The sequence below is a fragment of the Vipera ursinii genome, assembly GCF_947247035.1.
Source record: "Vipera ursinii genome assembly, chromosome: 1".
Classification (NCBI taxonomy): Eukaryota; Metazoa; Chordata; class Lepidosauria; order Squamata; family Viperidae; genus Vipera; species Vipera ursinii.
Genome location: NC_139512.1, coordinates 273403913 through 273429026, shown reverse-complemented (window position 1 = coordinate 273429026; position 25114 = coordinate 273403913). Strand labels below are relative to the sequence as shown.

At 38.7% G+C, this 25114-nt stretch overlaps 1 protein-coding gene across 1 annotated transcript in view; it reads right to left on the bottom strand.

Moving 5' to 3' along the window:
* Positions 1–19744: 19744 nt before the first annotated feature.
* The window catches only part of MTHFD1L (methylenetetrahydrofolate dehydrogenase (NADP+ dependent) 1 like), a 146263-nt gene continuing 140893 nt past the window's right edge, over positions 19745–25114 (bottom strand). Inside the window, exons 27-28 of the mRNA XM_083348729.1 lie at positions 23005–23120; positions 19745–20521 (exon numbers count right to left, since the gene is read on the bottom strand). Of these exons, the coding sequence (XP_083204855.1) occupies positions 23031–23120 (90 nt within the window). The 3' untranslated portion in view covers positions 19745–20521; positions 23005–23030. The remainder of the gene's footprint in view (positions 20522–23004; positions 23121–25114) is intronic.

Here is a 25114-nt window from a genome sequence, read left to right as displayed (position 1 = left end):
AATAGGAAGAGCAGAATCTTTAGGGTTTGGTGAATTTGATGTAGGAAAAATGTCAGCTTTACAATTTTTTCCCCACATGATTCCAATTTTTACCAATATGAATAAATTACAATTTGGCAGATTTTATAAACACATTGATAAAGAAGGAAAAAAATGCCTTAAATTGGTTGCTTTTGAATAGTATTGCTTTTCCATTAACAAAGGAGGGCTTACAATTCTTAATTTGGAACTGTATGCTACAGCATTCCTAGCAGCTTATTCATATATTTAGAAACAGTACTAATATTCAAGGATTTATATAGAAATTTTAGGTACTGCTGTTCTAAATTAACAGTTCCATTTATGAAAATTAAAAATAGATATTATAGTAACATTTCTGGGCCTTCTTATGATGCTGTATTATAATTTTGGTCTTAAAAATGGCTGATCTGCTTTAATCTTTTCCAATACTAAAAAAAATCCTATATCTAATTTTTTTTTAAAAAACAAGTACAATTTAAAGTTGGAAGAATAGAACATATTTAGAATAAATGATTTATTGGAATGAAGGAAATCTAATCTCAAGATCTGATAAGTTTTTTTTAATCAGAAACAACAAATATTACCATTAAAGGTGAAATGTTTGCAAAATATTAAAACATAAACATTGAGTCAGAAAGTTCCTTGCAGTGGAAAGATTGGAAAACTTCCATTGCAAAATTTCCTCAGGGTTTTATACAAAAATCAGTATATATAAACATTATCAAGAAAGAGCTATGGACAATAGCTCTTTCAGAGAAATGTATTCAAAGGCTGAAGAAGAATTCTACCTTTTAACATTTTTTAACCAAAAAAACCCTTTAATATTTTTTTATATAAAAAAAATCTACCAGATTTGAATTTAAATATTAGGCTAAGAGTTTCTGTAGTCCAGTGCAGTAATCAGATGCCATGTATGAAGTCTGAGTTCTTGGTCTGTGATTTGTAACATTACAAAGTTTAATAGCATTATTTAAATTTAAGAAATGTTTAATAAAGGCTCCATTAGAAACAGACATAATGCATTTTCTCCCTTGTTTTGTGAATTCATCAACTGTAATTTCACAACCTCCAGCTTCTCTTTCTGCCTAATCAATTCCTGCAATTAATATTAGCCTAAAATCCCAGCTGCTGCTAAATACTGCTGAACTAATACAAATCACATAACTGAAGTACTTTGAGCAGAGCCAGTCTGGCCTAACAGTTATGTTGTTAGATTAGAAATAAGGAGATTGACTTTTAGTCCCATTTTAGGAGTGATCTTGGGTCATTCACTCTCTCTCAGCCTTAGGAAGAAGCAGGCAAGGGCAAACCACTCCTGAAAAATTGCCAAGAAAAGATCATGGTCAGATGATCAAAATTCAGGTGCTTGGCAATTGATTCATATTTATGACAGTTCCTGGGGTGACCATCTGACAAGCAAAGACAATGGGAAAGCCAGATTCACTTAACAATCATGTCACTAACTTAACAACTGCAGTGATTCACTTAACAACTGTGACAAGAAAAGTCATAAAATGGAGCAAAATTCACTTAACAAATGTCTCACTTAGCAACATAAATTTTGGGCTAAATTGTGGTTGTAAGTCAAGGATTATTTGTATGATCCAACCTGTTTGGTTCAGGTAGACAATGACTCAGAGTGGTTCACAACGAAAAGAGTTTATTCAATACACATAAGTCAACTGACAACTGTCAAATGTTTCAGGCTTTTATACTAGAACTGTTTAAACTGTATCCAATCATCGGTCACTGTTTTCCCGCTTCTTTACACATTAACCAATAGTTGCACCAGAATCTCCCGCTTCAAAGAACCTTCTTTGCAAGCTGCTATTTGCATGTTGCAACTATCTACTGACATAACACCCCTTACCCCCCAGTTGTTGTTATTTATTGACATAGTCTCTTAAGTATTTGGGTGGCCTGTGGACCCTTGAAGGATATCTACAACTTTGAATACCTACGTCATTGTTATCAGATTGTCTGCTTGGCTGGCTTACACTGGTGGATCTGGACACTAGAATTGTTGGCTCAGATGCTTCTCTGCTAACAAGTTGTGACTGTTGTCGTGATTGATGTTGAAGTTCAGCTAATGCGGGCCTGCTTAAAGGGGGCAGTTCCCAGTCAATTTGACTGTGTTGTTGGTTAGCTGTGGACGCACTGGTTTGAATTTCTGCTTCCCCACTACCTGGCAGGTTGTTATAATTAAACCGTGATGCGATGTTCCCCCGTGTATACTTTGATCCCCCTCAACTGGCATGCTGCCAATAGTTCTCTTCCTTAACTGATCTATATGTCTTTTGCTTACCCTATTCCCTTCCCCCTCAATAGTGTAAGACAAGGGCCCCATTATATCAGTGACCACCCCTGGGACCCATTTGTCCCCTTGTGCATAATTCCTGGCCCAGACTAGATCTCCAATTTTGAATGATCTGATGGGAATGTCCGGTTCAGCACTTGATGGTAGTCTGTCAGGATGTAACCTGTCCAGTTTGGTGGTTAGCCTTTTTCCCCACCTCATTTCCGCCGGGCTTTTCCCTGTAGCCGTGCAAGGGGTCATATGTTGGGTCAGCAAGAATTCTGCCAGTCTTTGGTGCCAATCGCCACGGATGATTCTCTTTAATGCATCTTTGGTGGTCCTCACGTTTCGTTCAGCCAAGCCGTTGGTGGACGGGTGGAAGGGTGCTGATGTTGCGTGCCTAATCGAGTTGGCCCTGAGGAAATCCTGGAATTCAACAGATGTGAATTGGGGCCCATTATCTGACACAATTACATCAGGTAACCCATGAGTGGCAAAGAGGCCCCTTAAGACTTGTATTGTTTTACCCGAAGTCATTGAACTGACAGGAATTACCTCTAGCCATCTAGAGAAACTGTCCACCACTACTAGAAAGGTTAACCCTTGGAAGGGTCCCGCAAAATCAATATGAATCCTAGACCAAGGATTCCTGGCCAATTCCCACTTATGAGTATGCGTGTGTTGCAGTTCAGGTCTAGAACGCTGACACAAATAACATCCAGAAACACATTCTTCTATGTCTTTGTCAAGACCAGGCCACCATAAGTGACTTCTAGCCAATGCCTTCATACGTACTATTCCAGGGTGGCCCTCATGTAACTCTAATAATATTGTGGATCTATGGATTTCAGGAATGACAACACGGTTGCCCCAGAGAATACATCCCAAATGGGATGATAGTTCATCCTTCCTTCTAAAATATGGAACGTACTTGGTATCTGGGTTAGTACTTGGCCACCCACTAAGGACCCAGGCCATGATTCTTTTTAGGATATTGTCTTTATTGGTGGCCTCAGCTATCTCTTTAGCAGTTAAGGGGCATTCAGGAATGTCTTGTAAAGACATGATTTGTCCCACAGGAGCATGGTCTTCCTCAATGTTGTTTAATGGCAGTCTGCATGCCCCATTTCCTTGCCGGGTCTGTGTTGAAGGGAAAATGAATATGCTGAGAGGAAAATTGACCACCTCAGCATTCTGGGCGACATTATTTGAGGTGTCTGTTTATCAGTGGTAAACAGTCCCAATAATGGTTTATGGTCAGTGAGTATGGTAAAGTTCCTACCGTAAAGGTAATCATGGAACTTTTTTACTCCTGCCACGATTGCTAATGCTTCCCTATCGATCTGTGCATAATTCCGCTCTGCTTTAGTAAGCGTCCTGGAATAATATGCAATTGGCCTTTGATTACCCTGACTGTCTAAGTGGCTGATAACAGCCCCTACACCATAAGGTGAAGCATCGCATGCTAAAAAAATTGGTTTATTTTCAATAAAATGGGTTACTGTTGATTGGCTAGAAAGAATATTTTTTAATGTTTGGAAACTAACTCTATGTTTGTCCAGCCACTGCCACGGGGTTTTTTTATCTAAAAGTCTATGTAGAGGTTCTGCTATAGCAGCTTTGTGTGGCACGAATGTGTGGTAAAAATTAACTAATCCAAGGAAGGCTTGTAATTCAGCCTTGTTTTTTGGTTCTGGTGCCAATTTAATTGCCTTGATTTTATCAGGGGTAGGATGAATTCCATTCTTGTCTATCCTAAATCCTAAAAATTCAGTAGATTTAACCCCAATACAGCATTTCTCCTTTTTTAATTTTAGTCCAGCCCTCCTAAACCTTCCCAATACCTGATCCAGATGCTCAGCTAATATTTCTTCATTTCTTCCAGCTATAAGAACATCATCAAAATAAGGGCATACACCAGGTATGCCCTTTAAGGTCCTCTCCATCACTTCTTGGAAGATGCCTGGAGCTGCTGCAATACCAAATTGCAGTCTGTGGACTCGGAACGCCCCCTTGTGGGTAACTATCATCTGAGCTTCAGCAGCCTCTTCAGAAACAGTTAATTTCAAGTACGCCTGCGCCAAGTCTAACTTGGCAAATATGGCACCGTCCTGTATCGTGGCGAGGACCTGCTTCACCGTCGGGACCGGGTAAGCGTGTTTTTTCATTCCAAGGTTCAGGGTGGCTTTGTAGTCAGCGCAGATCCTCACATCCCCGTTAGGTTTAAGGGGTGTGACGATTGGCGTTTCCCACAAACCACCCTCGACTGGTTCTAGGACGCCTTGGCCTACAAGCTTATCGAGCTCGGCCTCGATTTTTTGCTTCAGGGCGAAAGGCACCCTTCGGGCCTTAAGCCTGATGGGTTTAACCGACGGGTCTAGATTAAATTTAATTGGGGGCCCTTTGTATTTACCTAAAGACCCATCGAATACGTCTGCGAATTCATTGCAGACTGATTCGAGGGTCTTTTTTTTAATAACTGTGTTTATTCCCCCTATCCAAATGCCCAGGGCAGGGAACCAGTTAAGGCCTACTAAACTAGTCCTATGGCCTTCAGTAACTATTAAATCTAACGCTCCCTTAAACCCCTTATAGTTAACACTAAGGGTAATTTTCCCTTTAATTTTTATTGGGGTTTTTTGGAAGTCGGTCAATTGGATTTTTGTTGAACTAAGTGGAATCTTTCTGCCACTTTTTTGTTCAATTTTTTTAAGGGTTTCACTAGATATTATGGACACTGAGGCCCCAGAATCTATTTCCATTTTGCAAGGAATCCCTTGCAAACGGACTATAATTTTTAATTTTTCACCCGAGAAATTATTAATTTGTTCCTTCCTAGCATGATTGACTCGCGCCACATCCCCGCGGTTCGGAAATTTAACCCTAGGTCTAGGGGTCTCTTTGCCACTATAGTAAGGGGTTACCTTACCTTCGGGCCAAACGTCAACTTCATGTAAGCGATTGTCGCGTGCACGACCCCTGCATATGGCTTGAATGTGGCCGGTCTTCCCACACAATCTGCATCTGGCAGTACGGAATCTGCAAGTTGCACGGGGATGATTGCCCCCGCAGCTGCCACATCGGTTGTCGTTGTCGCGCGGTCTCGTTGCAGCGTCTCTCAGTTGTCGTTGGGTCACGGTTGCTTGTCGTTGCGGTGTTGTGGCTTGGAATCGGCGGTTCGGTTCCGGGCCGTCACTTCGGGATGGTTTTGCCGCCATTTTTCCAAACCGTCTAGTGACTTCGGCGATGTCAGCTTCCCATTGCTGGTCCACCTCCCCGCAGTCCACAAGGCCTTCTTGATTAATTTCGGCAGACGCAGCCATGCTATTGCGGGGGGGGGGGTCGCGATACCCGGTGGATTCGTAAGTCAAGAGTTCGTCCAGTACTTCTTGCAAATCGCCGGTGGGCTTGGCGATAATTCTATTTTGTAGTTGCTCATCTCGCAAGCCTAGTACCACTCGGTCCCTGATTCTTATTTTTAAGTTGTCGTATTTGCACCATACTGCGGCTTCTCTGACTGCAGCGACGAATCTTTGGATCGATTCGCCCGGTCTCTGATTCCTTTTTTCGAAAATGCGACGCCAAAAGAGTTCTGATCTCCTGGGCGTGAAATGCACTTTTAATTTGGCTAACAGATCGGCATATGGAACGCTTGAGACCGGCTGTGGTTGACAAAGTCCTACAGCAATCCGATACACCGGTGTGCCGCATATGGTCAGTAACGCTGCCGCCTTTTTTCGGTCATCTGTTATCCCGTTAACAAGCAGGAACCCTTCGACTTGTCCAACATATTCTTCCCAGTCCTCTGGGAAGTTTGGGTCGAATTCTTTCAAGGACCCGATTTGCGCCATTCGGAGGATTGTTGATTCCGCCGCAGCCGCTTGTGGTTGACTGTGACTTTCCTTTCAAATTTGCCGCTTCCGCGCAGCTGTTCTGCCGAACCTTCTCTGGTCCTCCGTCTATCCCACCTTCGTCGCCAGTTGTTTGGTTCAGGTAGACAATGACTCAGAGTGGTTCACAACGAAAAGAGTTTATTCAATACACATAAGTCAACTGACAACTGTCAAATGTTTCAGGCTTTTATACTAGAACTGTTTAAACTGTATCCAATCATCGGTCACTGTTTTCCCGCTTCTTTACACATTAACCAATAGTTGCACCAGAATCTCCCGCTTCAAAGAACCTTCTTTGCAAGCTGCTATTTGCATGTTGCAACTATCTACTGACATAACACAACCCAAGCCCCACTATTTTTGTATGTGCATTGGTATTTCATGCAATATAAAGTGATGGGATTTGGTTATACTTCTGCCATAACCATCTTGTCATAACTATCAATCATTTTTGTCCTCCCTGCAAAATATCAATGATCATTTAAGTATGGAGATACAGTAAATGTGTTTTTAAAAAGTTATCTCAATCAAGAAAGAATTGGCTAGCTTTTATGTTTAAAATATCCCATTTATTTAGGAGGTAACACTACAAAGACTGAAAATATTTTACTACTATAATTCCAAACAAACATTTAACAAACTGCTTTTGTTTTCTCTCACAGATAACTAGAACACAATAGACCTTTGATAGTGTTTATACATTTGCTATAGGAAAGAGCACAAATCTTATATAAATTAGGCAACAACCAGTCCCAACCATATTTTATTCACCAGCTCTCTGTTTCTTCTGCTCCACCCCATCCCCATTCAAAGGTCTTTAGTAATCTAATAAAAAGTGTGATTAAAATAAAATATAATAATTCAATAAAAGTAAGATGCACAGCACATAGCTTCACCTCATGAAGTGACATTTTTTTCCAAATGAGGTGTATTTCTCAGACTACCTGGAGTGAACATCCTGGTAGAGCATGTTTAACTGTGCTTTTAGTCATTTTTATATTATTTTATTATGTTTGTAAATTGCCTAGAGTCACTTTGATTAAATGATTAAATGGGTGGTATAGAAAACTAACCAAGAGCCTTGGTGGAGCAGTGGGCTAATGCCTCCTTAAGTAACACCAGCTGCCTGCAATTAGTGCAGGTTCGCATCCCACCAGGCTCAAGGTTGACTCAGCCTTCCATCCTTCTGAGGTAGGTAAAATGAGGACCCAGATTGTTGGGGGCAATAAGCTGACTTTGTAATAATGCCGCTTGGGGGGTGTATGAAAGCCCTAATAAGCAGGCATATATATAGAATGAAGGCTACTGCTAAGCTTGTAAGCCGCCCTGAGTCTTCGGAGAAGGGCGGGATATAAATGGAATTAAAATTTAAAAAATAAAAAATAATTAAATGTGTGAATACTGCCAGCAGCAAACAGACCAAATATTTTTATCTTATCAATTCTTCTTCAGACTTAGAAAATAAAGAAGCACCAGGATTAATTCTCTTCTGAAAGTTTGTGCTTTCTACATGCCATGATGTCAGCAAAATTGAATTAGCATTCAAGTGGCAGCTCTATTAGTAAATGGAACAACATGAGTTGTTGTTGGTTGCTTCCCTACTATCTAACCTTAATAATGTGTTGTGTATTAGAAAAAAATGGGCTATTGATTTGTTCTCCGAGGTTGGCGATTTGGCTGCAAATGTTTTGTATCCATTCGTGGGGGACATCTTCAGTATACTATGAATTGTGGTCGTCTGTCAGAGCACTGGCCTTTAAATAATTTTTTGTGTGATGGAAATTGGTGTTTACATCACATAAAACGATATTTGTAATAATAATAATAATAATAATAATAATAATAATAATAATAATAATAATAATAATAATAATAATAAAGTTGGAAGAGATCTTGGAGGTCATCTAGTCCAACCCCATGCTCAGGCAGGAAACCCTATACCATTTCAGACAAGTGGCTGTCCAGTCTCTTCTTAAAAACTTCCAGTGTTGGAGCATTTACCACTTCTGGAGGCAGGTTGTTCCACTGGTTAAGTGTTCTAACTGTCAGGAAGTTTCTCCTTAGTTCTAGGTTGCTTCTCTTTGATTAGTTTCCATCCGTTGCTTCTTGTCCTGCCTTCAGGTGCTTTGGAGAATAGGTTGACCCCCTCTTCTTTGTGGCAGCCTCTTAGATATTGGAACACTGCTATCATGTCCCCTCTCATCCTTCTCTTCATTAAACTAGACATACCCAATTCCAGCAGCCGTTCCTTATATGTTTTAGTCTCCAGTGCCCTGATCATCTTTGTTGCTCTTCTCTGTACTCTTTCTAGAGGCCAGTACACTGACAGAGGAGCACAATTCATAGCGCACTGAAAATGTCCCCGCGAATGGAGACGAAACGTTTGCAGTCAAATCGCCAAGCACGGAGATCAAACCAACAGTCCAACTACCAACCCGAGCTACTAATATTCAAACATATTAAAAATATTTACTTAAAATACCCAACTCCAAATAATTCTGGGTGTTGTGCATAAAAATATCTAATATGTACACACTGTTCTGCTATATATATTTTTTCTTCTATCTTGACTAGATTACTATAACATGGATCTTCTCTTTGTGAACCAAATGTCTCTCCATTAAAGCCTAACTGAAGTTGTTCCTTTAATAATAAAGTAATAGTAAAGATTGTTTTGTTTTGTATGCTTTTAGGAGAAAATAATCTTGTCAAGGCTACAACATAATACAGTTTATCTTGTTCTGAATCCCAGTTAATAGTATTACCTTTGTAGAGGCTTGAGAACAGAATATTTTCTCATTCCTGAGTTCAAGGATGGCAAAAGTAAAAGTGATTATATGCTTTGAAGTCCTGTTCCTAGAGGTGATAGCATGTTAAAAAGGCTCACTTGTAATTAACCCTATTCTTCATTCAATATGTAAGCTGGGTTCACAAAATTATTGCTAAGCAAATCATGGGCTACCCAGTTGATAAATATAGCCACAGTGAGGCTGCTAATTCCTTTAGTTGTCCACATTTTAAATCATAGTATTAATCTCTGGGGATTATATTTATATAATAAAAAATTAGGGTGACAACCGTTACTCTGGTATTGTTTGAATGATTGCCATGACTATGCAGTTGACCTCCTTACATTTTATAAAATGATAGAAATTCACCAATATTGATCAAACCTATTGTGAGTATCCTTTTGCTTCCATTCTGCAACAAACAGCGAAACTTATAAATAGGATAAAAATATTCAATTGTGGGCCCTGTGCCATAAATCGGTTCAGAAGATTGAATGCTTGGTTTATCTAATAGCCCAGCATTTCAAAAGCCTAGTTTCTCACAGAGAGTATAACAACATCCAGTCTGTACTATGCAGACTATAAGTGGGAACAGACTTGTGCCTAAAGAGTCTTCTGTAAAAATAATTTAAATAATTAAATCTTGTACATAAATTGCTAGCATGTTGGGAAAGAGAGCTTAGCCTGGATTTCTTGTTAGCAAAATGTTCAAATTATTCTTGAGGGTGGGGTAAAGTTGTGAGTTTTAGATCTGTCCCCACACATGGGCCTCTCACAAAGATGAATTCACAACTTTGAGGAGTTTTCCATGCATATTAGTATATGCCAGTTGACCCTTCTCCCAAGGGCCACTTAGGGAGCTATCTCATGTGGAGGAGCCAAGGCCATTCCTCATAATGGCAAGTGAGGTGCCAATAACGAACTAAGCCTGTTCTCAAAGGTCTTTTAAAATGTTAATACTTATGTTTGTCTATATACTAGAGTATTTTTATGTGTTTATCCTGGAGAGATGCCTCACCTACAATTTGAAGGGATACAGTCCACCTGTCAGTTTTACCATTCAGAAAGAGAAGTTTGTTCAGATTTTTTTTAAAAAACAAACAAACTTCAAATATCAAATACAATATTTTACTTCAACTTCAATATCTTGGAAGAGGTGATTTTCGATAAAGGCAGGGTGGATAGCCTTTTATCCTATAGTTTATGGGCTGCAGCATCAATTCCCTGACATCCAAAGCTATACACTCTTCAATGAATATCCAAAACCTAATTTCTAGGTGCGTGTGATTAGCTGTCAAGTAATAGATTATTTTACTTTTTCAAACTTTAAACATCTCATATAAATACCATAATTTTCTTTTACTTCTTTGTTTAATTTTTTTTATAACCACCTCCAAACATCTCCAAGTGGTGCACAATATTAAAAATGGATTAAAAATGAGGAATAAAGCTTGCAGGAGAATGTAAGCACATAGTACCATCAGGATAAACGGTTTTACCCTGAATTGTAACAAACAAGATTTACAGTAAGTCAACATTTAGAACAGGAACCACAGTATTTTTGTGATGTCCCCTATAGAATTATAACCACACACTTAGAACTTGACTTTTCCATATTAATCAACTACTAAGCAAGATATATGCTCAGTAGTAGCTATCTGTGAACAAGCCATTTATCATGGGTGTTTATTTTGCACTAGTGACAGCTGCAGGGTTTTGGCATAGCTTCAAGGTTTCTGTACAACCATGTAGAATGACCTAAGTGTAAATCTGACTAATGCCAGTGGTGATTTGAAAAGATATATATCAACAGCCACCATTTCTATACTGAGGCCAATACACATTTACATTTAAACAAAGTAGGAAGCAATTGTGCAGTTAGTTTCTGCATTTTGCCTTGTAGTTATCTAAGCTTTAGACATATTAAATCTGACAGGTGTTTTTATGCTTGCACACATATAGGCATGCATGCCAAGAAATCTGCCATTAGGATGAAGGGATATTTATATTTGCTACAAATATGCAAGCATACAAAATATTATTTATCAGCTGATTGTTTACAAGCTTTCCACCTGTCCCCGCTTTCTTTTTTAATAGGACTGTTTTACAGTAGTAATAAATGTTGTAACACTTTAAGCAGTACCAAGTTCAGTGCAGCATACATTACTAGCTGCTTTCACTCCATTTGGTTAAATGAAATGCTGTCCTTTCTAATAATTTACAAAATGGCAGTTACATTCAACCGTGGAAACATAAAGATTTGGAAGCCTGGAAACTGTACTCCAACACATCTTGCTGACTACAAGCTAAGGAAGGAGGTCCTGTAATTGACAGGACAAGAAGAGAGGAAGCTTATTTCTGTAGGATCTTGAGTGTTACAGTGGGAGACTGTTCTTCTGGGTCATGGAATGGCATTCTGTATATAGTTGTGGTTGTTGGTCCTTGATTGAGCCCATCTGGGGTCTAAGGTGGCAAGCCGTGATGCCAGCATTCTTTAGCATTCGGCTGAGCAGAGACTTGTAGTCAGTTCAAAAACTTAAGACACCTGATAGCATTCTCTCAGAGGCAGTTACTATCTGTCCGAGAACTATATTTAACTGTGTTAGTATGCTTTCTTCCAGCCCTCGATAGGCAGAAAATCGTATCAACATAAATTGCACTGACCTGGTGGTCAAGGCCTCTCTTACCTCAGTGTTGAGGTAAGGAACTAGTGCTGTCCTTATCATTTCCACATTGGGAATTAAAGGGCAGGGATTGGTAGATTTCACTTCCTGCACTTCTCCTCCCATCATGTATCATACGCTGGCGAGAGAACATCCAGCAATTGTTGCTGTGGGGTTCAGGGAGGGTTTCAGTGCATGTTTCTGAAACGGAAGCTTTAGCCATTTTTCAACCTACCCCCCAGGTCTTATATTAATTTTTGCTCCAAAAGATGAATTAGGGCTTATTTTCCAGTTAGAGTTTATATTTGGGGAAATACGGTACTAAATGCATCCCTCTGACTGACGATTTTAACTGGGGCTTATTTTGGGGGCGGGGCTTGTATTATGAGCATCCTGAAAAATCATGCCAATAATAATAAACCTTTATTGTCAAAATACAACATGTGTACATTGAGATTAGCTGAGCCTCTCCCCGTGCTCCCTCCCCCCAACACACAGTGACAACAAACCCTCCATCCTACCACACCATGTGAACCAACTACACCACACACCGGCCTCCCAAGTAAATTCTGCGTAAGTTCACAGAGATTATATCCCATTCAAAAGCCTAACAGCCCATGGATAAAAGCTGTTTTTCAGCCTGTTGGTACGGCTGGCTATACTCCAATATCTCCTAACTGATGGTAGGAGAGTAAAGAGATACCATCCAGGGTGTGAGTCATCCCTGAGAATTTTCCTCACTCTTCCAAGGCAACGAGCCCTGGCGATGTCATCCAGTGGTGTCAGGGGACAGCCCACAATGTCTTGTGCTGTGCTCACAACCCTCTGTAATACTTTCCTGTCCGCGGCTGTCAGACCAGCATACCAAACCACAATACCATACGAGAGGACACTCTCTATAGTAGACCGGTATAAGAGGGTCATAAGCTGTTGTTCTACCCTGTTCTTCTGCAAGACCCTGAGAAAGTGAATTCTCTGTTGGGCCTTTCTAGCCACCTGGGTTGTATTAACTTTCCATGTCAGATCTTCACAGAGGTAGACTCCCAGAAATTTAAAGGAGGAAACTCTCTCCACACAGTCCTCCCCGATGTAAAGTGGAGCAAGGCTTATTTTCCCGTTGGGTCTTATTTTTGGGGAAACTTAGTAGTTCACAAGTGCAGAGATTCTCTGCACTGATCACCTCTTCTATTTGGGTTATTTTTGAACACTCTTGGAAGAGTAAATATATCTTAAAACAGCTGGTACTTCTGTTGAGGTGAGGAAGGGTGCCAGGTAAAATGATTCATTTTTTGTTTTCTTGGTTGTCCATGGTGTCAGGAGTTTTCTCCAGCATTAATGTTCAAGAGCATAAATACTCTTTTTTAATCCTAATTCTTTAAAATTCAACTTTCGCTTCCAGAGAATGTCATAGGGAAAAATCGCTGCCTGAACCATTCTGATCTTTAAAGTCCACATATTGGACTCATCCAAGCATCTGAATATTTCTTGACTGTTAGTTCCTTTAATTGATTGCTCATCCTAAAAAACAGAAGGTATCTACCAGTTCAGTATCTCCATTATCAGTTCTAAGACTGGTTGCTGTAGCAGCTTCATTATTGTGATCTTCTTTATATTTAATTTTGATCCCATTTTTTCCGCCATGTTCCTTGGCTTTCATTACTAGAGTTTGTCATCCCTTGCATTTTCAGCCATCAGAGTGTATCAGCATAGTGCAAATTATTGATTTTTTCCCCTCCAGTTTAAAACCACACTCATCTTTTTCCAATCTACTTCCTTCAATACACATAGTCTTCAACTTACGACCTGTCACTTAGCTACCATTCAAATTTACAGCAGACTCCTCCCAAAAAGGTACTTATCTGGTTCTGAGATTTTGATGGCTGGCCCCTCCCCATGGTCATGTGATTGCTTTTTGAGCACTTGGCAACTGGACTGCATTTATGACCATTTGCAGCATCCCAGTCTCATGACCATGATTTATGTTTTGGCTGAAAACCCGCATTTACCACCGGTTTTGGCAATAACACTCCATAGTGGACACAGTCGTCATTTAATGACCATGGCATTTGCTTCATGACTGCCGCAAAAAAGGTCATAAAATTGGGTTGATCATGTGGGTGGTTTTCTAACTTGTGTATTGAATGTGGGCAATGAGAGTCTCCTTTTTCTAAGCACATTCCCTAGATTGACACAGACAACACAACTGAAGACCTTTTCATAATCAAGTAAGCCCATGCTGGCTTCTTTCTGGCATTCTTTGGCTTTTTAAATTATCCAGCAAACATCAGCAATAATGTCTCATGTTCCCTGTCCTTTTTAAAAGCCAGATTGAATCTCTGCCATTCCGTGTAGAGCTCTAATCTGCAATGGACAGCCCTAAGCATTATTTTGCTACCAGACGGAAATAAAGATATTGTATGATAGTTAAGTTTCCTTTCTTTAGTAGACATGAATAAGCTTCAAATCTAAAGGCAATTTTCAGTATAAATGAAATAGTCAACTTAAAGTAAGCCATGAATTCATTTACCATGATAAATTGCATGACAAAGGGAAGACTACAAATTATATTTAGCACTTTTTCACTTAGGTTTTTCAAGAACCAATATCAAAAGCTTTATTGTGTCATTATGGGAGACAATATACTCATTCGAAATGGCTATTGATAATTTTATGTTCCATTTTTCTCTTTTCTCTTCTATAGCTCTACAAGTGATCTATACAAGTGATCTGAATCGCCTACCATTTAGTTTCATTGGATTACTTCAGATTCTGGATCTTTCAGTGAGAAAAACTTTAATCAAATGTTATCTTAGGGATATGATTCCCATAGGCTAAAAGACAAGCAAGAAGATATTCCCAAGAACAGGTGATTTTTCCAAAATCTTGCTTTGATTCAAAAAGATTGATCTTTGTTTGTTGTTTGGAGGCTTAAGTTTTTAACACAGTCTATGAAACAACAGAAGCTGTAAGAAAAGTTGGAAATCCTACTCCACTTATGAATTAAATAATGTGACATGTGTGTAGAAAATAATGGCTGGAATTTTTTTTTGCTAAGACTAAAACCAATGTAAGTGATGAACATTTTGTTCATCCAGAAAGTGATCCTTTCTCTCTTTCCTTCTTCTCAAACTCACAGGCTGCTAAGTCAATTCCTTTTGCCAAGCTCTTTATTTTATGACAGCTTATTCAAGTTAATTTCTTCCAAATGTTCTTAAAACCTTTTGAATGAAAAAACGTTTACTTTTTGAATAAATATTTGAGCTGTTGCGCACAAAACTCCCCTTCTTTTTTAAATGTCCACAAATTCACTCATATTTGAATGTGTATATAAAAATGCAACAGTTTGGATTAGAGAATTGGAAGTTGCTATTATGGCCGTGGTTGCAGAAATATTTCAGTTTAGCTGATTTGTTAGATAAACAAAATGACTAGAAACATTGTGCAATTAGGCAACTGTCCCACAGCCTTTCTTTTGTCATCATATGCTTCTAAACCAGTAGCCTTATTTACCAGTTTCTCTCCTGTAAAATTCAACCTTTACTTTTTTAACTTAATGTAATAAAATGTATGTTACTATTTTATTTTTATTTATTACATTTTTTTATTTCATTGTTTACCAGGTGAAATAGTTGTATGTACCATAAAATAAATTAATAAAAGTCTGGACTCTGAGGGTGGCTTTTAAGCCAGTCAGTTATGGTCTCTCTATTTTATGAAAAATAATGCTTTAACTTTCATATATTCTCCTACTAAAAATTGAATGTTGAACGCAGGATGGTTCAGTTGAATGTGGTCACTTAGTAAGCAATAACAGCTGAAGTTAAAGATGTAGCTCAGTCTTAAACATATCTACAAGTTCTTAAAAGTAACTGAGTAGCTCTCACCAGCACAATTTACTGAAGGTATAAGCTCACAAATACTCATTGTGTTTAGTGATGCTTGCAAGCGTACTTAAGACGGCAGCTTTACCCATAGCTCCTGTCACTCGTTCCAGCTCTTGTGGATCCAGTTCAAAAGTGGGCAATCGCGAGTAGATAAATGGGTACCGATTTGGTGAACAGCTTAATTGGGACATGAAAGGAGTCCCTCAACTGGACATTCCCCTAGGCAACTGTGATAATCTTTTCAACCTGGAAGTGCTCTGGTGCTCCCTACACAACTGTAGTAGTTTACCCATGGCACACAAGCTCTAGCTTGTATATCTCACAACTGTATTTTTGTTTTTCTCCCCATCACTCCCTGACTGAAGGTGAAGATCTAGTGTCTGCCTTGAGTTAGAAGTACCAGCAAGTGAAATGTTAGGGTTTTTTAAAGAAATTATTTTATTGCTCAGGAGGTATTTGCATTCTGCCTAACATCTGCTTTCATTTCTCTAATACAGTTTACACATTATAGTCTACGTTATAGACCACCTTCCTCAACCTTGGTAAACTTAAGATCTGTGGACTTCAGTTTCCAGAATTCTCCAGCCAGTACACTGGTTGGGGAATTCTAGGAGTTGAAGTCCACCTTTCCTAAAAATTTCCAAGGCTGAGAAACACTGTAATAGATTATCACTAGACAAAGCCATATTTTATGTCTTTTCTTATACAAAGGGCCCCACTGCTTAATAAGAATGAAGAATATGAAGCATACCATCTACTCTATAAGACTTATGCTTTTGTAATCAGATGAAGTTATTAATGACAAAATGGATAATAATAATAATATAGTATAATATAATAATAATAATAATAATAATAATAATAATAATAATAATAATAATAATAATAATAATAATAATAATGGACCTTGGAGGTCATCTAGGTTGGAAGGGACCTTGGAGGTCATCTAGTCCAACCCCCTGCTAAGGCAGGAAACCTTATACCATTTCAGGCAAATGGCTGTCCAGTCTCTTCTTAAAAACCTCCAGTGTTGGAGCATTCACCACCTCTGGAGGCAGGTTGTTCCACTGGTTAATTGTTCTAATTGTCAGGAAGTTTCTCCTTAGTTCTAGGTTGCTTCTCTCCTTGACTAGTTTCCATCTGTTGCTTCTTGTCCTGCTTTCAGGTGCTTTGGAGAATAGCTTGACTCCCTCTTCTTTGTGGCAGCCCCTGAGATATTGGAACACTGCTATCATGTCACCCCTCACCCTTCTCTTCATTAAACTAGACATACCCAATTCCAGCAACCGTTCCCTCTATGTTTTAGCCTCGAGTCCCCCAATTCAGAAGTCAGAAATGCCAGTCAAGCAGTTTTGAGGATTAAAAGAAGTTTATTTTCAGGCACTTAATGTTTTTAAAGTCCTACTCCAGATTGTAGAGCATCGGATTGAACCAAAGAGGAACCTATCTTCCTGGAGGAAATGCCATTTTTTTTCTATATACAGTAAAGCTTGTGCAATTTGGTGTATTCTCGGATAATAATCAGCAGCAATGAAGAATAATAGTCTCTATTAAAGTATATTGTAGTCTGAAGTATTTTATGCAGACATAATGCTAAATCATTTATTTTAAACTATATGGATGAATAGAAAGGACCCCATATGAAATCTTGGGACTTCTTCCTCTCTCTTCTTCCAAGAGGAGGAATAAGCCAGAATTTAGTTTATTCTGCAGCAAATCCCTGGTTTGTTTAAACTTTAATCAACAGGAACGTGAATGTTCACTTGTTTCTGGCTTGTTTACAAAGGACATTTAATGCCTAGTCCTTATATAATGGTGCAACAGGAATCTGAAGCAAATTGAATTTTGGTTTATTTCTCTTCCTAGGCGTATGGGGAAAAGAAGGTAGATTTTCCTCAGTAAAGTACAGTGGAGCAAACACTTTCTTCCATTTTTGGAAACGAGAAAGTGAATAAAGATAGGGTGGTCTCATGCATGAGGCAGACGCCCTCTGCAAGCCAAAAGTGGATGTTTTATTAGCTACCTCTTTCTCATTGGCCAGAGGTTTCTCACCTCTGATTTGCATGTAATTGAAATGTGAACTTAGAAGCAATATCATTTGCTTTATGCATAAGACAGGAACTTCTGCTTCTCCTTGGTATTAACCCCCAGCAAAAGAAGTTGACAGCAATGGAGAAAGAATAGTCCTCCTCTTACAACCTCAACTGAGCCCAAAATTTTGGTTGCTAAGCGAGACATTTGTTAAGTGAATTTTGCTCCATTTTATGATCTTCTTGCAGTTAAGTGAATCACTGCAGTTGTTAAGTTAGTAATACAGTTGTTAAGTGAATCTGGATTTCCCATTGATTTTGCTTCTCGGGTGGCAAAAGATGATCACATGACTCCAGGACAATGCAACCATCATAAATATGAGTCAGTTGTCACATGTCTGAATTTTGATCACATGACCGTGGGGATGCTGCAACAGTCATGTGAAAAGTGGTCATAAGTCACTTTTTTCAGTGCTGTTGTAACTCTGAATGGTCACTAAATGAACTGTTGTAGGTTGAGGACTTCCTGTATTGTCAATTACAGAAACAATGAAGGGGTAACTCATTACTCTTTTATCCAGAGAGCCTCAGTATTCCAGGCTTCAGTATCTACTTCTATATCAGTCCTCCAAAGGGCATTGAAAAAAATATTTTTTTCAATAAATTCAGTTTAATTTGTCTTACACTAAGTATTATTAAGTATTTTTACTAAGCAGTGCAGTTTTGTTAATGTCACTGTTCCTTAAATTTACATAACAGTGTGTGCTTTATTCTCAGATCTCAAATGCTCAGTTGAAAATTCTGTCCAAAAAAGGGCAAAAACTTCTACCAGGAGACAGACTGAACCTATGGCACATTTCTTTAAAGTTGGAGGCTGCACAATAAATTGTTGTTTACTTCCATTGACTGTAAAATGAAAGAATGCTTCTTATCCTTTGGCATATCTAGAAGAGTCAAACAAAATAGCTCAAGGCACTAAGTCCAAACTGATTTGACAGAAAGCACTGCTGATGAGAGACATGAGATTATGGGCATTGTACTCATTTGAAACCCTAACTTGACCGCCTCTTATTTCTGCTTACAGTTGCAAGAAAAAGTATGTGAACCCTTTGGGATTACGTGAAGTTTTGCATGAATTGGCCATAAAATGCACTCTAAACGTCATGTAAGTCACAACAATAGAAAAACACAGTCTGCTTAAAATAATACTACACAAACATTAGCTCTTGTCATGTTTTAATTGAACATAAGATGGAAACATTCACAGTGCAGGGTGGAAAAAGTATGTGAACCTTTGGACTAAATAACTGGTTGACCCTCCTTTGGCAGCAATAACCTCAACCAAATGTTTCCTGTAGTTGCAGATCAGACCTGCACAACGATCTGGAGTAATTTTGGACCACTCCTCTTCACAAAACTGTTTCAGTGTAGCAATATACTTGGGATGTCTGGTGTGAATCGGTCTCTTAAGGTCATGCCACAGCATTTCAATCGGGTTGAGGTCAGGACTCTGACTGGGCCACTCCAGAAGGTGTATTTTGTTCTATTGAAGCCATTGTTTTGTTGAATTACTTGTATGCTTTGGGTCATTGTCCTGTTGCATCACCCATCCTCTGCGGAGCTTCAGTTGGCGGACAGATGGTCGTACGTTTTCCTGCAAAATGTCCTGATAAACTCTGGAATTCATTTTCCCATCAATGACAACAATCCGTCCAGGCCCTGAGGCAGCAAAGCAGCCCCAAACTATAATGCTCCCTCCACTGTGTTTTATAGTGGGGATGAGGTTTTGATGTTGGTGTGCTGTGCCTTTTTTTCTCCACACATAGTGTTGTGTGTTTTTCCCAAACAACTCAATTTTGGTTTCACCTGTCCACAGTATATTTTGCCAGTAGTGCTGTGGAACATCCAGGTGCTCTTTTGCAAACTTCAAACGTGCTGCAATATTTTTTTTGGACAGCAATGGCTTCCTCCGTGGTGTCCTCCCATGTACTCCATTCTTGTTTAATGTTTTCCTTATTGTAGATGTGTCAACAAAAATGTTAGCATGTGCCAGAGATTTCTGTAGGTCTTTAGCTGGCACTCTAGGATTCTTCTTTACCTCATTAAGCATTATGCGCTGTGCTCTTGCAGTCATTTTTACAGAACGACCATGCCTAGGGAGAGTAGCAACAGTGCTAAACTTTCTCCATTTGTAGACAGTCTGTCTTACCGTGGACACATGAACATCAAGGCTTTCGGAGATGTCATTAGGCTAGGGGTTCACATACTTTTTCCACCCTGCACTATGAATGTTTACATGTTATGTTCAATTAAAACATGACAACAGCTAATGTTTGTGTAGTATTATTTTAAGCAGACTGTGTTTTTCGATTGTTGTGACTTACATGACGTTTAGAGCGCATTTTATGGCCAATTCTTGCAAAACTCCATGTAATCCCAAAGGGTTCACATACTTTTTCTTGCAACTGTAGCAGTGCCCAAAGTAATACCTTTCTATCATAGTTTTTATGATGCTTCCATGGCTGAATGCAAAAAGTTGCACTGTGGCTATGAAATGGAAGAAATATATCAAAAGGCATCATTTCTTGATTTTGCTTTCCAAATTGATATTAACTTCAACATTTTGCATATTGGAGTGGTTACTCCCCCCTCCATCACTATGCATACATCCCTCTTTCATTCCCCATATCTGCAGTAAACTATCAGTGTGTAAGCATCAGCATGTTCTGCAAAACATTTCATTGCATGGGTTATATGAAACAGTTCAGGGCTTTTGGGTTGTTCTGGCTTTGGTTTTCAATATAGAATTTTTTAGAGATGAACTTATTCATCCTGCTTTAGTCTATCACAATATTCTTCCAAGATAAGTTTTAAGTGTCTTTCAGATTTACTCTTGGTTCTTGGTTCAGGAAGTATAGAAACTGCAATTTTTCCCCCTCAAGATTCTGGAAAATAGAAAGGGAAAAAAAAGCATTACAGATTTTATTTTTCACTGTATAAATAACTGAATCTTTTGGTTTTCTAAACAAGATGCCAGAAATTAAATTTCCTGTAATGAGATTGCATTATGAGTTAATATGATTATGTTATGATTAATTGAAACAATCTTTTAACTATTCCACCTATTAATTTTTACATATTTATTTGGAATATTCATATACCACTTATTTTTAAAATTACAGTGTGGTTTATAATAAAAATAATGATACATGTATATTATATTTTGTCTGATTAAGAAAAATGTTTTACTTTTTTCTTGTTTCATGTAATTCCACAATAATGTCACCAACATTGAACAAATACCAAATTCAAAGGATTTGAATGGATAAGTGTATGGATAGAACCATGTTATTATTAATACTGCAGGAAATATGGATATATTGATTTAATTATTCATTCCTTATTCCATTCATCAAATTTGTATGGCTGCCCACCTGCCCCCCCCAAAAGGGACTTTGGGTGGTGTACACTACAGCACTTAATTAAAAAAAAGTATATAAAAACAGTCATCATTAAAACTATAAAAAGCACATGAATAAGAAAGGATGATATTAATTGCAGTAAGCGAGCCTTTGTAAGATCTTCTTGGTCCCCGGGGATCCCCAGGCCTAATGGCACAGCCAGTTTGAGACACATGTGAATTGTTAAGAGGGATGGATATGTGTTTGTGTTTGTCTGGTTTTTTTTATATGTATATATACATGTATGTAAAAAGGGATGCGGTGGCTCAGTGGGTTAGAACGCTGAGCTTGTCGATCAGAAGGTCGGCAGTTTGGCGGGTCGAATCCCGAGTGCCGCGTAGCAGAGTGAGCACCTGTTACTCGTCCCAGCTTCTGCCAACCTAGCAGTTTGAAAACACGTAAAAAATGCAAGTAGAAAAATAGGAACCACTCCAGTGGGAAGGTAACAGCGTTCCGTGCGCCTTTGGCGTCCAGTCATGCCGGCCACATAACCATGGAGACGTCCTTGGACAAATGCTGGCTCTTCGGCTTTGAAACGGAGATGAGCACTGGCCCCTAGAGTTGGAAACGACTAGCACACATGTGCGGGGGAACCTTTACCTTTACCATACATGTATGTATGTAACAAAAGTTTCACATATCTAACACATAGAGTTACTTTTCACTATATTTCTGTACAACTTGTAACGTAAATCTATTGCTATAGCTCTGTGAAGAGAAGGAATGAGGAATGGTTGCAATAATTTCATAGTACTCTTCAAATACCTGGGAGAATATCATACAAAAGAATTCCAAAGAATAAGACCCGAAAAAATGGGTTGAAATTGCAGAAAGGCAATTTTTGATTAAATGTTAAAAACATATTCAGCAGTAAGAGTTGTTTGAATGTAAAACCTGTTATCTGGAGAGCTAGTGGACTCTCCTTCATGCAATGTATTTATGCAGAAGTTGGACAGCCATTTGCCAGGAAGAGTTCAGTTTAGATTCAAGCATGGACTCTCCAGTCTGTGGTGTACATAGTCCTTTCTAATGTTATGATTCTATGACCAACACATCGTTGCAACAGAAACGTTCTGTCCTCTTTACTCTGCACCTTCCCTGAAAGGAAGTCATGGTAGGCTTGTGATTGCTAACTACCCCACCAACAAGAACACCTGTCAATTTAATTCTGCTTCACCTATTTAGTGTTTTTGTTCATCACAAAGCACATGTTGCAACTAAGAATGTCCAAAACTGCATTTGCAGGTCTTAGTTATCACACACCCTTCTTGAAGGACAGATACATAACATGGTGAAGATCAGTGACTCCTGTTACATGCATTCTAATAAATGGTAGCCAAAGCGGAGATGGCTGTCACTTCTGCTGGACTGTGGGAGATAAATTTAGCATCTGGGGCTTGCTTAATATTGGAGCAGGTGGAGAGCCATTGTTCCATCTCACCATTTCCTAATGTATCAGAGATGGACTTCCCTCCCCATAGTTCTGCATTTTATATTATCTGGCTCATCAGGAAGATGTGGGACCTGCCAGATTTAGTTGTACATCCTGCTCTGGCGCATAAATATGGAATATATCTTTTAGTAAATCTCCACACAGACTCATAAATAAATTAGTTTCGCTTTATATGTATGATCACTTTTCTGTGTTTGTAATAAGATAAATATAAGCCACTGAGCAGAAACAATTAGTAAGTATTAACTCCTTTGCAAACAAACACTTCAAAATTAACAGCTATTTTGCCACTGACTTTAAGTGGTCCTGAGAATCTTTTTAAAATAAACTATATTAAACTTAAGAGAAAAGCATATACTGTATTTGTTGCTAAAATAGACCCTGTAATTATCTGGAAAATGCAACTATATTTTTATTTTGCCCTTTTCTTATTTTATCAAGAAGCTTTGAAGCAAAGTCTAAATACAGAACATTCTCAAAAAAGGGACTTGTAGCGTTTCTGTAAGCCACTCACCTGATGCTGTGTTTTAGCTTGAACCTTCAAAACAACCCTTTCACTTGTTCTGTATCAGGGTCCAGGTCAATATCATAGAAGCAAGGCCTTGTGGGCAATCCAGGCATAGTGGTCATCTAAGGGATCAAAGAACCAGGAGTTACGCTTCAACAATTGCAACCTGGAAAGCTCTCTGCAGATAGATAGGATGAAGTAGAACAGAGGTCCCCAACCTTTTGGGCACCAGGGACCAGTGCCATGGAGAAAGGGGGTTGGGGACCCCTGAAGTAGAAGACCACAGAAAAGAACTAACTTTGCTGTACTTGAGTTCCTTTTGTTAAAACCAAATCCTTTAAATGATTGCAAAGAATTTCTGGGAAAGGAAATAAAAGGCTATAATATCCCAAGCCTTATGGGACTAAGCTTATAAAAAAGCTCTGTGTTCTAAGAGATATAAAGCAAAGGAATGCACATGGAATGTAAATAGTTAAATACAGTGGATTGAAAGCATAAGCTTTATAAATGCTGTACGTTATGTATATGTAGTTTGCATCTGACAGAACTCGGTTCTGACCAGCTTATTTCTTTTTATTTTTAGGACCCATTTAGTAGTAAAAGCATTTCCAAAATTATGGTTGCTATTGATTACAGAAATAATTTTACATGAATCATAGTGCTGCAGTATACTGAATAATTAATTGAAAATAATTTTAGCCTGGATATTACAAAAGTTGGGTGGATATGTTTGTAGCCAGTAAAGATGGAATGTAAGTGAAGTATCTAATTTCATACTTTTTTTTGGTACAAATTCTAAATATGTTTCTAAATAGGCAGTCCTTAACAACATTCAGTACCATTTGAACTAACAACAGCACTGAACGAATGGAATTTATGACTTATCCTCAAAGTTATGGCCTTTGCAGCGCCTCATGGTCACGTAATCAACATTTGGGTACTTGAGAACCAGCCCAGACTGCAGTACGTGCTTCAACTCCCCCCCCCACCTGCCTATCTCCCCACCCCATCTCTGCCTTTTGGCCACCCTGCAGTCTGCCACCTTCCAACTTCCCTTAGCTGACAATGGCAAGTGTGGCAAGGCAGTGGAGTCCTGTCTGCCAAAGGGAGCTTGCCAAGCCTGGCTAGGGAGGAAGCAGCAGGATAGAGCCGGCAGTTTGGACAGGACAGGAGATGAATGAGGTCCTCACCTAATGACACAGTCCTCACCTAATGACTATTGGAACTACTGTTGTTAAGCAGTACAGTCACATGATGTTTTGCCTAACAACATCTTCACTTAGCAATGGAAATAGGGTTGTTAAGCAAAGACTGCTGTATATAATATTCTATAGAGCGAGGAGAATGTTTGAACTATCCCCACTAATCTACAGGACTTATGTCCCTCTTCCCAAAGAGAGAAAGAAAGATAAGTGTTCGTTATAAACCGAAAGAAAAAAGATCACCATATTAAAATATTGCATAAAACAAAAAATAAGATTCCCAGTACCAAAATACACTCAGCAAGTTTGAGTCTGTATATTTTTTCCTTTTCCATGAATCTTTTTTCTCTTAAGTTTCCTTTCCCAGTATTATTGTCTTTCCATGATCTCAGTAAACTGCTATTGACCAACAATTTAGGGAAGCCTCAACAACTTCCAAACTCAGTTTTCTCTCAGAATCTTTCTCCTGATTCTGAATGAAGAAATTAAACTTTAATTGCATGCTATTCTGAATATATTGCTTTACTTAAAGAGTAATACATACACAAATTATACAGAGATTATGCAGTTTGCATCTTAATAGATCTTAATAGATCTTTAAAAAATTAACTATAAGCAGCTAATCAAAAGACAGAAATTTCTTCCAAGAAATATCCAACATCAGTCTTGAGGCAATTAAAGCAAGCTGATTATATCTTATGACAATACAGATACAAATGTTTATTTACAAATGTTTATTGTAAATGTTCTTGGATCCTGGCAGGCTGATCTGACAACAAATGTGAAAACAAATATCCCAGCAATAGGTAGGAACAACTAAGGTGTTCGAATCAATGGTATTGTTACACAGCAGAACCAGTGGTGGGATTCAGCCAGTTCGCACCAGTTCGGCAGAACCGGTAGCTAATTTTTTG